We start from the raw sequence: 17,980 nt of genomic DNA on the forward strand, positions 1-17,980 counted from the left end.
CAGATTTTATTTTATTTTTTAAAATACATTTTATTGATTTTTTTAACATAAACGCTTTGATATTTGGTAAACAGCATGTTGTCTGGGTTTATGTTCACTAACACCTTCTGTATTCCAAAGTCCACACAATAGCTTTGCTTGATTTTTTCTTCTCCCAATAATATTCTCTTTGCAACCTTAAATTAATACTATTCTTATTAATTTGATAGGTAACAATTAAATATAAAGATTTTTCTAAAATTTCTACCAATAATAATCACATCAATATCATGCTTCTTATCTATCTGGTCATCTTGGTTGCCTCATCATGAATTCTGTTTACAATTCTTAATTAAATTTATTTTCCCTACAATGTTCAAAATATTCTTACTGGTTAAAATTTTCCCAAAGTTAATTACCTTAAAGTATTTAAATCTATTTTCATATCTTAAAAATTAAGAAAAAGACACAAAAGAAAAACATAGAAAAAGAAAAGATGATAGAGAGAAAAAGAAAAAAGGGGGAGAGAAAAATAAGAAAATATTATGCTACTTAAAATACATATCCCTCTTATAGTATACTTATTTCCAATTTTTTCTGTTCTTTTAACCCATAATTAAACCTATGTTTAATCTTTAAATGTTCCATTTAATAAATCCAATCATCTAATCTTTTAAATCTATTCAAAATGTTTTTTTTCCTTTTTAGTTATCCATTGGAATTTTCTTAAAAGTCAATTACATTTAAATATCTAAAACGTTTCCTTTATATTGATCATCAAACATTTTTGTATTTCTCATATCAAAAACCAAGAAAAACAGAAAAGAAAACATACTGTCTTACTTGGAGGGTTCATCCCTCTTAAACTAAAATCTTTCTATTTCTTCAACTATATTCAAACAAGTGTTTAATTTTTAAGTATTCCCTCTGCTACACCCCATCATTTAATTCCTCAATTCTCACTTTAACCCTCTTTTTTTGCCAAGCATCTTTCCCAATCAATATATTCTGTTGAATCAAAGAGTCTCTCCATAATCTTGTAAATGTTGTTGTGGATATAGTAGGCAAATCAAACATCATAGCTTTGTAAAAATATTTTGCCCCTTCATATTCACTGAAGATTTCTCTCATCATCCCTTGTCTCCCCATTTCTTGTGGTATTCTCAACAGCTCAGCAATCCACTTTGTCAAATATTTTTCCTTATCCTCAAATTTGATACAAGTTATCTTTTCCATCTTCAATGTTTCTTGTAAGTCCTTCTCCACCTAGTTTATATTCTGCTTTACATGATCTCTCTTTTTGTTTTCTGATCATTTAATTTTTGTGATGTTAAATTGAGAATGCATTTATTTAAATTTTCAAATTCATTTTTAATTTCCTCATGGTTTGAAGTTAATATCATTTGTATTTGTTGTAACAGAACATATATTTCCTCCTGGTAAGTATTTATTTTTTCTTGATATGTTCTTTCTGTAGACCTATTATGCTCCATAATGACCAAAAATCCTTTCTCTGCCAATCACTTTAAAGTCACAATTTAAAAAAATATTTATAATCCAGGAAGGTCATTTTTTTTCTAAGTTTTATAGTTCTCACTTTGTAGATAGTCCACAATGTTTTCTTTTTTCTTTTGTTACAACTGCTCTTTGTTTAATCAAAGCCCTGAAGGTCACAACAGGCTTTTCTTTCTGGGCTGTATATTTAGGGCGGTATTTTCATCCACCACTAGATGTCAGCACCAGTCCGTGTAATGTAACACAATGCCAGATCCTGTCTTGTATTCCCACAATCAACTACATCTTAGTAACATCTCCTTTTTGGATAAGCCTGGTTCCAAGAATTCTTTATTTCCTAAGATGTGGCTTGGGGTGGGTCCTGACACATAGGTTCGTCACCATGGGTATAGTTCAGCAAGGGGCTGGACTAGAAGACCTCCAAAGTCACATCTATTCTATTCTATTCTATTCTATTCTATTCTATTCTATTCTATTCTATTCTATTCTATTCTATTCTATTCTATTCTATTCTATTCTATTCTATTCCAATTCCAATTCTATTTTACACCCTGAAATTACTGTTGTGTTGTAAGTGCCACATACATGGATGCATATACACACAATTCATGATAGTCTGTAGACAGAATTGAGTCCAACAAGCTTCTCATCTGGCACTCTTTACCATGGTAAGGCATCGTTTTAAAGCTTCAGAAATGTCAGAAATCTGAACTTTTCTTTTCCTTCCCTTTGTGGTAAAAGGGGGAGCAAAGCTGAGAATCCATCATTTCAATACATTTTGGTGCTTTAAGTCTAAACCTAGGTCACCTTTGATTCCCAGCAGAAAAAGCAAGCATCTTCTACTGTACCCCAAGAATCTAATAGTTGGGAGCTTTTTATACAGTCTCTATCCAGTATACTTCCTTCTCATCAATTTTAGAAGAAAAACTGAGAGTCAAGTAATTGTAGAGAATAAGGAAGATGATTTTGATTGCAACATGCAGGAAACATTATCTAGGCAAAAGGGGATGAAACTTTTTTTAAGGCTAAAATAATGAGATAACATTCAGAAATGATTCTGGCAGATAATTCTCTATTCACAAGTATAATGAAGAAGAGGAAGTACAGCACAATCAGACTTGCATGATTCTGTTATTATAGCTAATCATAATAAGAATACTTCAACTCCCCCTCAGTAAGTCAGTTCCACAATATTTCCAGGGTACCTTGAAGCAGCAATTTCCTAGAAGCTGCATACTGATAGCTATGAAGTTCGTGAATCCTTCCTATAAATTTTATTTCCACACTTCTAGTAAAAAGATAGTTTTTAATCTGCTATTTTTATATTTAATCATAATGACTGGAAATATGAGTGATAAAAAATGAAAAGGTGAAAACTGCTGGTTTTCAATCTTTTGATGAAAGAAGTTGAAATCAGACCTGCTTTTGTGTGATGCTCTTTACTGAACAAAATGTCTGAAGCAACAACTGCCAACTTAACAGATTGGTATCATGCTTCCCAACAACAAAATACATTGCCAATGACCAATTTACCTGTATCATTCTCTGTTCTTGTAGGGTGCAGTGTTGGGGGTGGTTTCACCCCAGAACCAATGCATTCCAAGAGAGTAAAGAGCGTGTACCAGTCTTCTCCAGAGTGAATATTGGCAGCATTAGTCTTCAGAAGCTCATGAAGGCCATATGCAATCTGATGACTTGCCTTGTTTAACATGCTGGGTTTCATTATGAGCAAGATTCGCAAGGAGAGCAACACCTACTCAGAGAAAAATCATGGTAACTACAAGAAAGTCTGTATTATGGAAGAGTAACAAGATTTGTAATTGTATCTTCTTGCCTGGTAAAAAAATCACAAAGCTTTTTACTCCTGAATTTATTCATACTTTAAATCTTTTGAAACATGAAGAAAATAAAAAGAGGGAAATAGTAATAAATAATAGATCTGTAATAAAATATATCAGGTTAGAGGCACCCATCTCAAACACATTTTTAAAAATAACATTATGTATAAAGAGTTTCTAAATGCAAAGTTTTAAATCTTTTACTGTCATTTCAGAATGGAAAAGAGAGTATGAAATACAAAATTTACACTTAAATGAAATAAATTTTAAGTGGGATGTCAGAAATGAAGGAATCACCTCAGACATTTGCTGCACTGGTATGAGGGGAGTGTTCCTCTGCGAGTCACTTTGTCTTCCACCCATACATGACCCGTGAATCTGCATCACCAGCCCTATCAGAATGCCCTCTGGGGCACCCCCGGCAGCCCTCAAGGACCAACTGAGTCCAGCTCTCCCAAAATCTTGACTGCTATGCTGCCTTTGCAGGAAAAAAAAGCTGCTGCTGCTGCACATTCCATGGTGTACTGATTGGTGCTGGAGTTTGGTGAGTTATTCCATGTGGCTAATTATCCTGTGCGGGATAGCAGCTGGGGAGATTTGTCCCACAGTAAATGTCCAGGTGAAGGCATGGTGAGGGGTGAGAGGCAGGGAAGTGAGGGGTGAGAGGCAGGGAAGTGCCAGCAGGAGAGGGATGTTTGGGGCGTGGAGCCCATGGAAGTGCAGAAGGAGATGGGCAGTGTGGCGGGAGGGGTGAGGGCCACAGTTGTTTAGCTGGGCGGGAGGACACAGTGAAATGTAGCACGATCAATTGTCCTAGACTCTCCTGCTAGTACTATAAGCCATGAATGAAAAGCCTTCAGTATGATGGAATTTGAAAAATGGTGCTAAAAAACAAATGGGTAGTCCTTTCCTGTACCTTCATAATGTTATAATGTGGTTAGAAAGTATGAAAGATAGCTTTATTCATATTACTTTTAATACAGTAGGAAACATGGTCATTTGTGTCAATTTTGTTGCTCTATTGTCATGCTCCCACTTTAAGACAGGTGCATTAGGCTGTATAACATTAAACCCAAGGGAATGAGCCATTCTGTTTATTTGATAGGTGTAAGTTAACTATGAATAATATTTTGAATATGAAAAAGGTCTGATTGTCTCTCCATATTAAAGGAAAATAAATAAAGGTTATTCTTTTATAAATTGTATAAAATATAACACCAATGAATTGTATCAAATGTAACATTAAGATGTGGGGCTATCTATTTCCTGCTCAGACAGAGAACTCAGAAATGGTAATCAAAAAAGTTCTTTTGAAATGTTAAAAAGCTTCCGAGAGACAGGAACACCGGCCCAAGGTGGAAATTACAACCAAGGTGGAAATTACAAGGAAACGAGATAAGATCTACATAAGATCATAACAGATAGATGGAAATGGTCAGAATGACCCCTTTAGAAACAGGAAACAACTTCAAAGAATGAATTAAGCTTCTTAGGGGTGGCGTGTATCGTGAAAGAATATAAAATGCCTAGTTTGAAACTTGCTCAGTGTGCTCTTTGAACCCAATCCAATTTGGTCTAAGAGGCTGCGTTTGCAAACGCTTTCTTTCTTCTTTATTTTCTTTATTATTTTCAATTTTCTTTTCAATAAATCTTTGCCTTTGTTAACCAGACTTGTCTTCGAGTTGTGAATATCAGATTTTGGGCTTTTAAATCTCACAATCTTGGCAACCCAACGTGGGGCTTGAAAGAGCCTCTAGGGAGGAGCTGTTCTCAGTAAAGTCCAGGGGCGCGCCTGTTGATTTCAACTGCCTGGAATTGTCTGAGATCTAGCTTCCCATTGCAGGCTCCGAGCCAAAACTAAATTGACAATTCTGGTCTACAAAATCAAGGAATAGGAAAAAGGAAGAGAGTCAACAACTGAGGCCCAGAACCAGGTAACCCAGTGCACTGGCCCAGGTAAGAAACCTTTGCCCTGAAGGAGGCAAACACGCAATTGTGGTCAGGAGAGCGATTGTGGGAGGTTTCTGCGATAATGGATGTGTGAATGTGATGGGCTGTGTTCTAGGAACACTGGTAAGTCCAAAGTGAGTGCGGACCTGAAAGGTTGCATTTCCTTAACCCGCGAGGGGAAAGGACAGCCTGAAGGGAAGCGAACTGGTGTTGAAAATTTTGAGTGGCCATAAAACCGAGAACCTCAGGGAACCATAATCAGGGAAAGTCTCAAAGAAAATGGGCAATTGTTGTAGTTGTTGTGGTAAACCTAAAGAAAAGAAAAAAACTATAAAATTAACTAATCAAGATATAGAAATTCCTTCTGATAGTCCATTAGGACAATTACTAAGTCAGTGGGATGATGAGAATTTGGAAGTATGGACTTTTAAGATAACAAAAAGCAGAATGATAACTTTGTGTTTAAAGAAATGGCCTCTTTATATAATTATCATTGGGACCGGTTGGGAGAGCCAAATAAATATTGGATAGGAAAATTAGAGCAATATATTCTTAAAAGACCTACCCTAAGCAGTGAAATACCATACGTAAAGCCATGGTATTTTGTGAATTGGGAAGGACCAGTACCACCAGAGGAAGATAAGGTTTTTAAATTGAAGGAGGAAAGACTGGGATGGGATCCTTTAGAATGCCTCCCTTTCTCACCTCCTCCTCTTGCTCCCCCTCCACAAGTAATACCAAATGCTCCAGCCTTAGAGGATGATCAAGGAGCAGTAGGGGGAGTTGAAGAACAACCTATAGCCGAAAGAACACGAAAGAGGGGGGGGAGAGAGGATGAAAAAGAAGAAAAATTATATCCTTTGTGGCAAGTCCCTCAGGGCATAAATGCACAGGGACAGCCAGTAATGGGTTATGTAGCAGTAAATATCACAGCTACTGAATTGAGGGAATTTAAGCAAAGAATAAAGAAGGCTCAAGAGGAACCCCAAACAGTAGCTGAGGAGTTCTCTGCCTTTTTAGGTCCCAATACATACACGTGGGATGAACTCCAGTATTCTCTGGGTTTTCTATTTACCCTGGAAGAGAGGGATCTAATCCGAAATGCTGCTATGGCATAATGGAAAGATCATCATCCGGGGGGCAAATGATCCAACTCCTGAGGAAAAGTTTCCATTACAAAGACCAGATTGGGATAATAACAATCCTGCCCATAGGCAGCAAATGGATGATTTAAAACAAATAATTATAGAGGGCATTCGGAACTGTGTGCCCCAAAGCAAAAATATCAGTAAAGCTTTTAATGTGAAACAGAAGAAGGAAGAGTCACCAGGGGAAGACTTAGAGAGACTTAGAGACCAGATGAGAAAATACGGAGGAATGAGAGAAGAAAGTGAAGGTTTTAGACAATTATTAAAGAGTCAGTTTGTGATAGGAGCATATGGAGATATACAAAGAAAAATACAGAAGATGGAAGGATGGGGAGAAAAGAGTATAATGGATTTGTTAGCACAGGCTCAGAAAGTATTTGTGAATCGTGATATACAAGAGCGAAGAGAGGATAAGAAAGGTGTTATTGTCAGCATTAGGACAAATGACAGATAAGGAGATCAGAGGGGACAGAAAAGAGAATTTAGGAATCAAGAGAGAGGAAGAGGAAGAGGAAAAGGCAGGAGAACTATGGGATTGGGAAGCAAGAACCAGTGTTTCAGTTGTGGAAAGGAAGGGCATTTTGCAAGAAATTGCCCACAGCTAATGAGAGAAAAGGAAAGAGAGCAGCATATGTAAAGGCTAATGGATGAGGATGAAGAATAGGGGCCCTTGATATTAAGGTTCCACCAAGAGCCCTTGATAAACATACAAGTGGGACCCGAAAAAAGTCAACCTATTTTGCAAAAGAGAGAGAGAGAGAGAGAGAGAGAGAGAGAGAGAGAGAGAGAGAGAGAGAGAGAGAGGGAGGGAGGTAGGGAGGGGACAATGGGACAAAATTCCTAAACATGCCTCTGTCACAAGCAAAGCAATTAGACGGAGTACCCATTCAATGGCAAATTCAGCACTTTCTAAATCATTAGTGTCTCATCCATAAACTCCAGAAACTGTGAATATGTCCAATAGATGTCCTGAAAGAACATGGAAAAATTCTGGAAACACTTTTCTTGCGATGATCAAAACAAAAAAAAAAAAACAAAAAAAGGAAAGGCAGGAATTCTACCCTTAACATATGTTCTGATGATACTTTTATTATTGGAACATTCCCAGTAATTTACTGTGTAGGTACAGAGCCCATGAGTGTGAATCATGACCATAAAGATAACTAAGGAACTAACACTAGAGAGACATCATTAAATCAGTCCCTTCAGAAAACTAACTCATCACACAGAGCTGTATTTACCTGGGCACTTATTTCTTCTCTGCGCAGAAGTCGGATTGCCAGTCTCAGCAGTCCCACTACTGCTCTTTCCACTAGACAACAGTATTCCATAGCATTAACACATAAATGGTAAAGATGATCTCGCATTGCCTGCCAAACGAAAGTCACACGATCCCTATAGAGAAAGGGAAAGAAAAAGAGTATTGTGGGGAAAAGATAAACCAAAACACAGGTTTTATTCTAGGCCAGGCATGTCAAACCGGCAACGTCATGTGACATCACGTTACGTATCGTGACTTTTTCCCCATTGCCGACAATGGGGTGGGCGCGGTTTTAGTATGATGCATCTGGCCCATGGGCCGGCAGTTTGACATGCCTGTTCTAGGTAGTTGATAGATGGAATGTGTGATCAATGTATGTGAATAATTTACTAAGAGCCAATTTGGTTAAGGTGCTGCCCTTAGGAGACTGTAAATTCTGGTCTTCCATTAAAGCATGGAAGCCAGCTGGGGAATTTTGGGACAGCCACTCTTAGCTCAACTCAGAGGTTGCTGCTGCAGAAGAAATAGGAGGGAGCATTATGTACACTGCCATGAGTTGTACAAAATAAATGCAAGCTACAAATCAAATAATTTAGCCAAAATTAGGGTCCACTAATCAATGCCAGCCAGCAATAATTCTGCTAACAGAAAAATACAGTTGCAAGAAAAAGTATGTGAACCCTTTGGGATTATGTGGTTTTTTTGCATGAATTGGCCATAAAATGCGCTCTAAACGTCATGTAAGTCACAACAATAGAAAAACACAGTCTGCTTAAAATAATACTACACAAACATTAGCTGTTCTCATGTTTTAATTGAACATAAGATGGAAACATTCACAGTGCAGGGTGGAAAAAGTATGTGAACCTTTGGACTTAATAACTGGTTTGACCCTCCTTTGGCAGCAATAATCTCAACCAAACATTTCCTGTAGTTGCAGATCAGACCTGCACAATGATCTGGAGTAATTTTGGACCACTCCTCTGCACAAAACTGTTTCAGTGTAACAATATTCTTGGGATGTCTGGTGTGAATCGCTCTCTTCAGGTCATGCCACAGCATTTCAATCTGGTTGAGGTCAGGACTCTGACTGGGCCACTCCAGAAGGCGTATTCTGTTCTGTTGAAGCCATTGTTTTGTTGAATTACTTGTATGCTTGTACCTGTTGCATCACCCATCCTCTGCGGAGCTTCAGTTGGCGGACAGATGGTTGTACGTTTTCCTGCAAAATGTCCTGATAAACTCTGGAATTCATTTTCCCATCAATGACAACAATCCGTCCAGGCCCTGAGGCAGCAAAGCAGACCCAAACCATGATGCTCCCTCCGCCATGTTTTACAGTGGGGATGAGGTTTTGATGTAGGTGTGCTGTGCCTTTTTTCTCTCCACACATAGTGTTGTGTGTTTTTCCCAAACAACTCAATTTTGGGTTCATCTCTCCACGTTTGAAGTTTGCAAAAGAGCACCTGGATGTTCCACAAAACTACTGGCAAAATATACTGTGGACAGATGAAACCAAAATTGAGTTGTTTGGGAAAAACACACAATACTATGTGTGGAGAAAAAAAGGCACAGCACACCAACATCAAAACCTCATCCCCACTGTAAAACATGGCGGAGGGAGCATCATGGATTGAGTCTGCTTTGCTGCCTCAGGGCCTGGACGGATTGTTGTCATTGATGGGAAAATGAATTTACTAAATTCCTCGGTCCGTCCTCGTAAGGGGTCCTCTCCCGTCCCTTGATTTAAAAGGGAGCGGTTATCTGCGGACGCAATGAGGGTGGTGAAGTAAGCACGCTTTGCCACCTCCATTGCCACAAGATAAGATCTAGAAAAGGATCTTAACTGTGTTCGGTCAGACTCAGACCGACTGGTTCTCCAAATGCTCTCTAGGCCCCTTCTCCGGCATTTCATCTCCCGCAGGTCCTTGGAGAACCAAGGAGCGAGCCGGGACCTGCGCCGGGTCAGAGGCCGCAAAGGCACAACCTGGTCGAGAGCCTCTGAAGCAGCCTGTTGCCAGGCATTAACTAAGGACTCGACCGGGCTGTGGGAGAGGGAGGTAGCAATCAATCCAAGCGCCGTCTGGAACCTATCTGGGTCCATCAGGTGCCTGGGGTGGAACTATCTGGTCGGTTCCGCCTCCTGACAGCGGGGGGTGATGTGACGGAGGCCCAACCGCAGGAGATAATGGTCTGTCCATGAAAGGGGTTGAGATGTTGGAGTAGCCCCCCCCAGACCATTAAGCCACTGCCCAGAGATAAAAATAAGATCAGGCGCGTTTCCCCCCTCGTGAGTCGGGTCCTGAATAATTTGGGTCAGGTCCATGGCCATCATGGAAGCCATGAACTCTTGGGCCACCTCCGATGCACCGCCCAGGGAAGGCAGATTAAAATCTCCCAGAACCATAAGTCTGGGAAATTCAACCGCCAATCCCGAGAGGGCGTCAAGTAGCCTGGGTAGAGCTGTTGCTACGCAGCTTGGAGAGAGGTATGCAAGCAGCAGGCCAAACTGACCACCAGGACCCCACCTTAAGAGGAGGGACTCACATCCGTCTATCTGAGGGGCAGTTGTCACTGCACGTTTTTTTTTGTTCGTCAGAAAAGTTCATTTCTAACTGTACATTTCCCCTGCTCTCTGCACCTGTTGTGATAACTTATCTGGTAACCATAGTGAATCCCATATGACTAGTTATGTTATGGTTTCAGTCTGTTTAGTGCGCATGTCTAGAAAAGGTTCTCACAGTGTTTATCTTTATTGTTTTATTCACTTTGCTGTTACTGTCTGTTACGTTAGGATGTAGTGAGCTAGCTCTCTTTATAATATATATTTAGTTTTTATATTTTTGTAAGTAAAAGGTATTTAGTAAGATTATGCATCGTGTTTTTATTGCCTTCCTGCATGCACATCATGCATTCTCTGAAGCACGGTCCTCTACAAAGGTGATTTTTACCTTGACATTTTGGTATCGAGGATGGTTTGATTTATGTTTTTGGAGATGCATGTTTCTGCGGCTGTTATCAGTTAGTTAGTGCTCGTGAGGCAGCGATGATTAACTGCTGAAACATGTCAGGAAGGAAGCCACAGATGAAACGGGAGGCCAGGAGCTTGTCTGTGGGGCAGCTCCCTTCAGCTTTAAGAACTCCGATAGCTTCAGCCACACGCCTTGGAGAAGACGCACCTGCTCCTGTCCACGATGCAAGGTCAGTCACTCCTTTTTCTACTTTTCCAAGCTCCCTGGCAGCTGCTTTCGAAAATGTTCACACTCCAGGGGCTCAAGATGCATTTCAAAGGCTTGGAGTGAAACCTAAAGTTCAGCCGAAGAATATTCCTTCTGCTCCTTCAAGCCCCAAGCAAACTATGCGAGATAGGGCTATGCAAGGCTACTGTGAACAAATTGGGGTTTTTGAAAGGTGTTTGCAGCAGGCAAAGGAATATGTGTCAATGGTTCAGCAATATGAGAGGAATTATGAGCATGAACCGGCCATATTGCCACACCCACAAGGAGAAGCCATATTGCCTCCTTCTTCCCCAAAGCCAAAGTCACGCCCATCATTGAGTGTCATGCAAGACGAATGGGAACCGGAGGCTCCTATGTCACATGATTATGGGTTGCCCCAAAGGCCATACAGAGCCACAGTGATGCCTGAAGCACCATCTACTGGTGAAGCTGCATTAAGACATAAATTGGAGCTCTCACTCTCGCAATTGTCTATGGAGGAGTCTTTGCTCAGAGATACAAGATTTCTGCTGTTATCTGAGGCTCCAGTCCCTGATGGTGCTAGGATTCCTGTTACTATTGCTTCTCCTGTTAGTATTGCTTCTATGCAAGCCCCTCTACCTGGCAGAACACAGCCATATTTAACCCACATGCAATTGCCACCGGGTTCTTATATGCGAAGGCCAGTGTCATCTGCAGGTTATGCTACTGCACCAGCCCCAGCGCCAGCGCCTCCTGCTGGCCAGGGTAGAATAGCAGCTCAAAGACAGTCACAGCCAGCACCAAGACTACCGGCAGCTTCAATGCACCTGCCGCATGTCCAGGCACAGGCACAGACGCCACTGGTGCCCCCTGCAGGTTATGGTCGGATTGCACAACCTGCACAGCCAGTACCTCAATTGTATATTCCTCATCAAACACCTTCCATTGTACCACTGGCTGGTGATTCAAAATTAAAGAGGTCAGGACAGAATTACAGGGCATGGGTCAGTGAGGTTGGACTTTTGCTACGCAGAGAAGGTACTCACATGATGGTGTTTAATCCTCCCGCCCAGCCATGGACTCCTGAGATATGGGACTTGGATAATAGAGCATGCACAACATTATTGATGTCAATGGACACTGAATTGCAGCTCACGTTTTCACATGATGCAACTGCCCAACAAATTTGGACTCAGTTAGAGACATGTTATCGGCCTACATCAATTGAGTCTCCATGTTTACTTTTGTCTGAGTTCCATGGTTCCAGATTAAAACCTGGTGAACATATTGGAGCACATTTGACTAAAATGAAAGGTATTAGAAAAGAACTGGGTGAAAAAGGCTATCCTATTGATGATTTTCAAATGATCAGCATTATCATCAATTCTTTGAATCATGAGTGGAAAGATGCTATTTCCAAGATTAATCAAGTGCCTATTGCTCAACGCACAGTGGATCATGTATGCAGGATTTTAGCCGAAGAAGAGGCACTTATGCAAGCTGCGCCACATTTAAAGGAACCACCTGCATCAAGAGCTTCAGCGAGGCGTGCCTTCCGTGGAAGGACCTACGTTCCAAGGATGCCAAGATGCTACATCTGCAATCGTGTGGGACATGCCACCCGGGATTGTCCCCAACGAGTTCCAGCGCCCGTCACATACCAGCCCAGAGGAACAGATTCCAGAGGAGGCAGAGGTAGAGGCGGACGACAAGGTCGTGGTCGTGGTTCCAGGCGTGATCCACAAGCTCCACTTGTCACATTGGTTGTGACCAACGATCCACAGCCTCAACCAGAGTATGACAGACGACTTCTTTGGACTTTGGACAGTGGAGCAGCATTACATGTTACCTACAGAAAAGAGCTTTACACAGAGATGCACGAGCCTGAACCTGAACTTCGTGAACTTTACTCTTTTTCCAATCATCCTGTTCAGGTCATGGGAAAAGGAACTGTTTATATTGAAGAGCTCGGTGCTCTCATTCCAAATGTTTACTATGTTCCGTCTGCCAGTAGTAATTTGCTTAGTCAGAGTCATTTGTCTAGGTTTTCTCATTTTCAGGTCCACCATCTTGAAAAAGCAAGTTATATAGTCAAAGACGGAGATATTGTTGCTGAAACCATGTTGATTGGTGGTGTTTATTACTTAAAACCAAAGTCTAAGCAGCAAGAGCAGGCAAGTATACACGTTCTAAAAAGCACAGGCCCAGAGAGAGACGTCCCAGAGAGAGATCCTGTTGCTACTCCAAAGGTTCCTAATAATGATAAAAATACAAAAAAGACACAGGTTGCTCACAGCAAGCCTGGGGTCCCTAATAAAAATGCTAATGTTGAGGTAAACCTTTGCATTCCAGGCACAGAAGATTGGGTCATGCCAGTTTCCGTGTTCTGAAGAAGATGCCAGAGTTCTGAAGAAGATGCCAGAGTTCGCAAGAGGTTTGGATCTAAAGGGGTGTAAGGTGTTCTTGGACTGTGCTGTCTGCAAGAAAGCCAAATCCAAGGCAGCAGCAATTCCAAAACGCGCTACACGCCTGTCAACACGCATTTTTGATTTGGTACACACTGACATAGTTGGTCCTTTTGCACCAACACTTGGTGGTAAAAGATATTTCTTGACAATCGTTGATAATTATTCTAGATATGGATATGTATATCCTATGAAAGAAAAATCTGAGACCTTTCAGATCTTTAAAGACTTTGCTAGTCTTGTCTATACCCAATTCGAGGTCAACATTACCAGAATCAAGAGTGATCGCGGTGCTGAATTCATGTCTCAGCGTTTCCAGGACTGGATGCGTGAGAATGGGATAGTACATCAGACATCTGCTCCTTATACTCCAGCTGAAAATGGAGTGGCAGAACGCAGAAATGGAGTTCTGCAAACCATGATGCGTTGCCTCCTTGAAGATGCTAACCTCAGTCTTCCATACTGGGGTGAAGCTATCAAATATGCTAACCATATCATCAACCGCACTTGGAGTAGTGTGATAAATCAGACCCCTTATTTCATGTTGTAAGCCTGATCTCTCACATCTCCATATTTTTGGTTCCTATGCTATGGTCAATATTCCTTTAGCCCAAAGAAAGAAAGGGGGTCCTGCAGCAAAAAGGATGAGATTTATGGGCATTGATGATAATTCAAAATGGAGCAAATACATTGACTCTCATCATGTTATTGTGGTTTCACAATCTGCTACTTTTGAGGAAGATGCTGACTGGTCCAGGATTCATTCTAACGATCCTGGAGTTTATTTTCCTAGAGATGATGTTGCTGATGCCACACAACCTGATGATCAAGATTCACAGGATAATGTTCCTTCCACGAGTTCTTCTCAACCTACTGTTCCGTCTTCGCAAGCCGCCGATGTTGCTGCTGGTGACAATGAAGACGAGGACGACACGGAAGAAGAATGGACGGTTGGTCCGAGACGTTCCAAGAGGACCACAAAGGGAATCCCTCCAAAACGGTATTCGTGGCAAGTAACAAAAACACCTGTACCTTTGATTTGTAATGTTACACTTCCACCTGAGAAGTTCACACAGATCAAACATCTTCCTGAATCAGAACAAGATAAATGGTTTGAGGCAATGCAGGCTGAAATGGACAGTCTAAAGAAACTTCAAGTGTTTACGCCTGCAAGCCCTCCAGCAAACAAGAAAGTTATTGGTACTCGATGGGTCTACAGGATCAAAAAGAAGCCGAATGGTGAGTCGTAGTACAAGGCCAGACTCGTAGCCCAGGGTTTCGCTCAACGTTATCCTGAGGACTATACAAATACATACTCACCCACGGTGCGGACTGAAAGTGTGAAAATTGCTTTAGCCACTGCAACTATCCTTGGCCTGGAGGTTTTCCAGTTTGACGTTGAAACGGCTTATCTACACGCTGATCTTGACGAGGACATCTATGTGAAAGGTCCTCCAGGTTTCAGACAGCAAGAAGGGGATACCTGGTTTCTACACAAAAGTCTTTATGGTCTGAAACAGTCTGGTTTAATGTGGTACTTATGTCTTTCTGACAAACTAAATTCAATGGGCTTTATTAAGTCCGAAACAGATGAATGCGTGTTTACTAAAAGATCCGGTAATAGGTATGAGATAATTCTTGTTTATGTCGATGATATTGTTTATATTGGTCCAAATAAGCAGATGAGTGAGGTTTTTGCTAAAGCTTTACAAAAGTTTTTCACATTGAAGTCTTTAGGGTGTATTAACACTTATTTAGGTGTTCAAATTGCCAAAACTCAGAAGGGGTTTAGTCTCATACAAGAAGAGAAGATTGAACAACTGTTACATCACTGTAACATGGAGGACGCTAAGCCTGTGAGTATACCCATGCAAACTGACTTTCACATTTTGGCACATGAACCAAGTCCTGAGTTCGAAGATCAAACACTATATCGCTCAGTCATTGGGTCGCTGCTGTATATTAGTAGTTGGACTAGACCCGACATTGCACTTAGTGTTAATCTGTTATCACGACACGTAGGCAAGGCAAAACAGTTTCATTGGACATGTGTTAAAAAGTTATTGAGGTATCTAAAACACACCAAAGACATGAAGTTGTTGTTGGAACCAACACATACTGACTATGCAGAGTTATGTTGTTTTGCAGATTCAGATTGGGCGAGTGATAAGAAGTCACGGCCCTTTACCGGCCAATTTGCAGGCTGCCGCAAGATGCCACCGGCTGCCGCCGGCTGTTGTATGTCTTCTGCCGGCCCGAACGAGCCAGCACATGCCGCACGCCGCAGCAGGCCCATCGTCGGCCGCTTTGCAGGCTGCCGTGGGATGCCGCCGGCCGCTGCCAGCCATTGTAAGTCGCCCGCCTGCCCGACTGAGCCGTTCCGTTCGGCCATCTCATGTCCGGGAGCCTTGCCACCCCGCCGCCTCGCCACCCCCTCTAGCACCGCCCCGCTGTCATCTCCAGCGCTCATACGGGCTCCACCGAAGCCTCGGAGGGTCCTGTCACCCATCTGGGCTAGAGAAATATTACAAATGTTAAGCATAAATTGTAATGTTTGGAGAAAGTACTGAATATCTCTTGAACTGTTTGTAGGAGTAAGTTTGATGTTAGTTATTATAGGGTTACTTTTGGATAAATATAATAGACTTTAAGGAAAGCTCAGTTTATCATTAATTACATTCAGTTCCTTATCAATTAAAGAGATAACATCTGCTATTTCTATACAATGCCTAGCTAGAAATTCTTCTTGAGAGATGTTATCAGCTGGTTAATAAAGGCTTTTTCTCTTGCTTTTTAGTACAAGATTTTAGTATGATGTCAATATTGTAATATTAATTACATACACTGGTGATTAGGAGAAATACATGGTCTTTAGTTTGGTAAATTTCACTCATAATGAGAAGATTGAGATATTTGATGTATTTGTATTAAATGATCAATACTCAAATGTATCAGTAGAGAAATTTTCATTTAATTCCTTAGCTTACATGAACAGTTTTGTCCCTTCAGTGAAATGTTAACTTTACAGGGTTTTCCGCTTTTATGTGGGTGTTTAACCATGCGTGTATGCATATAAAGGACAGCACATAATTAATACATGTATTAATCTATGTAAGATACACATAGACATACACATATTTATTCATGTACTAACAGTGTGCTGGATTTTTAAAATTGTACAATGGGTCTCCGACAATCAATTAATCAATGCATAATCTTGCTAGACTATCTGTACTTATGATTGTTTTCTAAGTGGAAATTAGCCCATGTTGTCGTCTTATGTGGTGACTGTTGTTAATTTTATATAGGTAGTCCTCAATTTATGATGAGTTGCTTAGCAGCCATTTGAAGTTATGACAAACCTCCCCAGGGCTACCTATGACCAGACTTAAAGTTCCAATAGCTGGGCTGCAATCACACAATCACATTTTGAATGTTCAATGCACTTATGGCTGTTTGCAGTGTCCTGCAGTCTGATGACAGCTATTTACAAGTTTTTGCTGGAAACCAGCATTTATTTCAGCTTTTTGGCAAAACACCCACTATAAACAATGACCTGCAAAAAAGACACTTAGCAACTGTTGCAAAAGAGATTGTAAAATCCAGTGAGGTCGTGGGCTGAACCGCTTAAAACTGGCATGACTTACAAACATAATTCTGGATTCAATTACAGTTGTAAATAAAGGACTATCATTAATTAATGGAAAAAGATGACTTTCTAGTCAGCTTCACACTAAGAAATGGGTCACATATGGGGACAGATTGGAGGAGATCAAGCAGAATTTGATATAAAAATCTCACCATCAGTTCCCTCATTATGTGTCAACAAGTCTTTACTGACTCTTAGTGACAATATAGATTTTCTCCATGGTATTAAGAATGAAATAATCAAATTTGATTGCCTTTTGGGATATTCTTCAACCTGACAATTTACCTGAGTTTCCAGTTTGAAGAATGCTATTAAGTAAAATGGGAAGTTCTCAACATTTTTACCATATCAAAAGGTGAAATGGGCTTACCTATTTTCCAGCACAATTCTCAGAAGCATCTCCAAACAGAAAGCACAGTCTTCTTCATCATAGGTTTCCTCATCAGGAGACACAGATATGAGAGCCTGAAACATCCCAAGAATATTCAAATATTTAACATTGTATAAAAGTAAGAACAGATACAATAAGCTGCTACAATGATCATGGAAATGAAAAGTCAAACAAGTTTTGTAGGCGTAATATTATACATTTATTTTTTAACGTTTTTCAGCTACTCTGATTTGGAAGATGCCAATAGCTCACAATAACCAAACACATTTTAAAAATATTATTACCTCAATAGCATAAAAGCACCATAAATCAGTGATTATAGGTGTCCAGGTCCCTCCTGGATAAAGAGGAGCCAAGGTAGCTGTTATAAGGCTGCTGTGAGAAATATTCTCAGCATCTGCTAGAAAAAGCTACTCAACTTCACTCTGTTGGACTGTAGCTAGACAAATCCTTTGAAAGTGACCAACATTTGAGGTCTGTTGCTTGGAAAGAATTCGAGGTAGCCGGTCCTAAAGAAGTGAACAAGGAACTTGTGGCTGTGAGTTTCATTATTTCTGTTCTGGGCCCATGGCCTTCTTGATTGT

General features: G+C 40.7%; 1 protein-coding gene across 5 annotated transcripts in view; it reads right to left on the reverse strand.

Moving 5' to 3' along the window:
• GBF1 (golgi brefeldin A resistant guanine nucleotide exchange factor 1) overlaps positions 1-17,980 on the reverse strand; it is a 343,732-nt gene that overhangs the window by 68,461 nt on the left and 257,291 nt on the right. For all 5 annotated transcript variants that reach the window (XM_083364149.1, XM_083364148.1, XM_083364146.1 and 2 more), the window contains exons 28-30: positions 17,376-17,470; positions 7,672-7,825; positions 3,028-3,247 (exon numbers count right to left, since the gene is read on the reverse strand). In XM_083364149.1, coding sequence (XP_083220275.1) covers positions 3,028-3,247; positions 7,672-7,825; positions 17,376-17,470 — 469 coding nt within the window. The remainder of the gene's footprint in view (positions 1-3,027; positions 3,248-7,671; positions 7,826-17,375; positions 17,471-17,980) is intronic.

This window comes from Vipera ursinii (genome assembly GCF_947247035.1).
Source record: "Vipera ursinii genome assembly, chromosome: 5".
Taxonomy (NCBI): Eukaryota; Metazoa; Chordata; class Lepidosauria; order Squamata; family Viperidae; genus Vipera; species Vipera ursinii.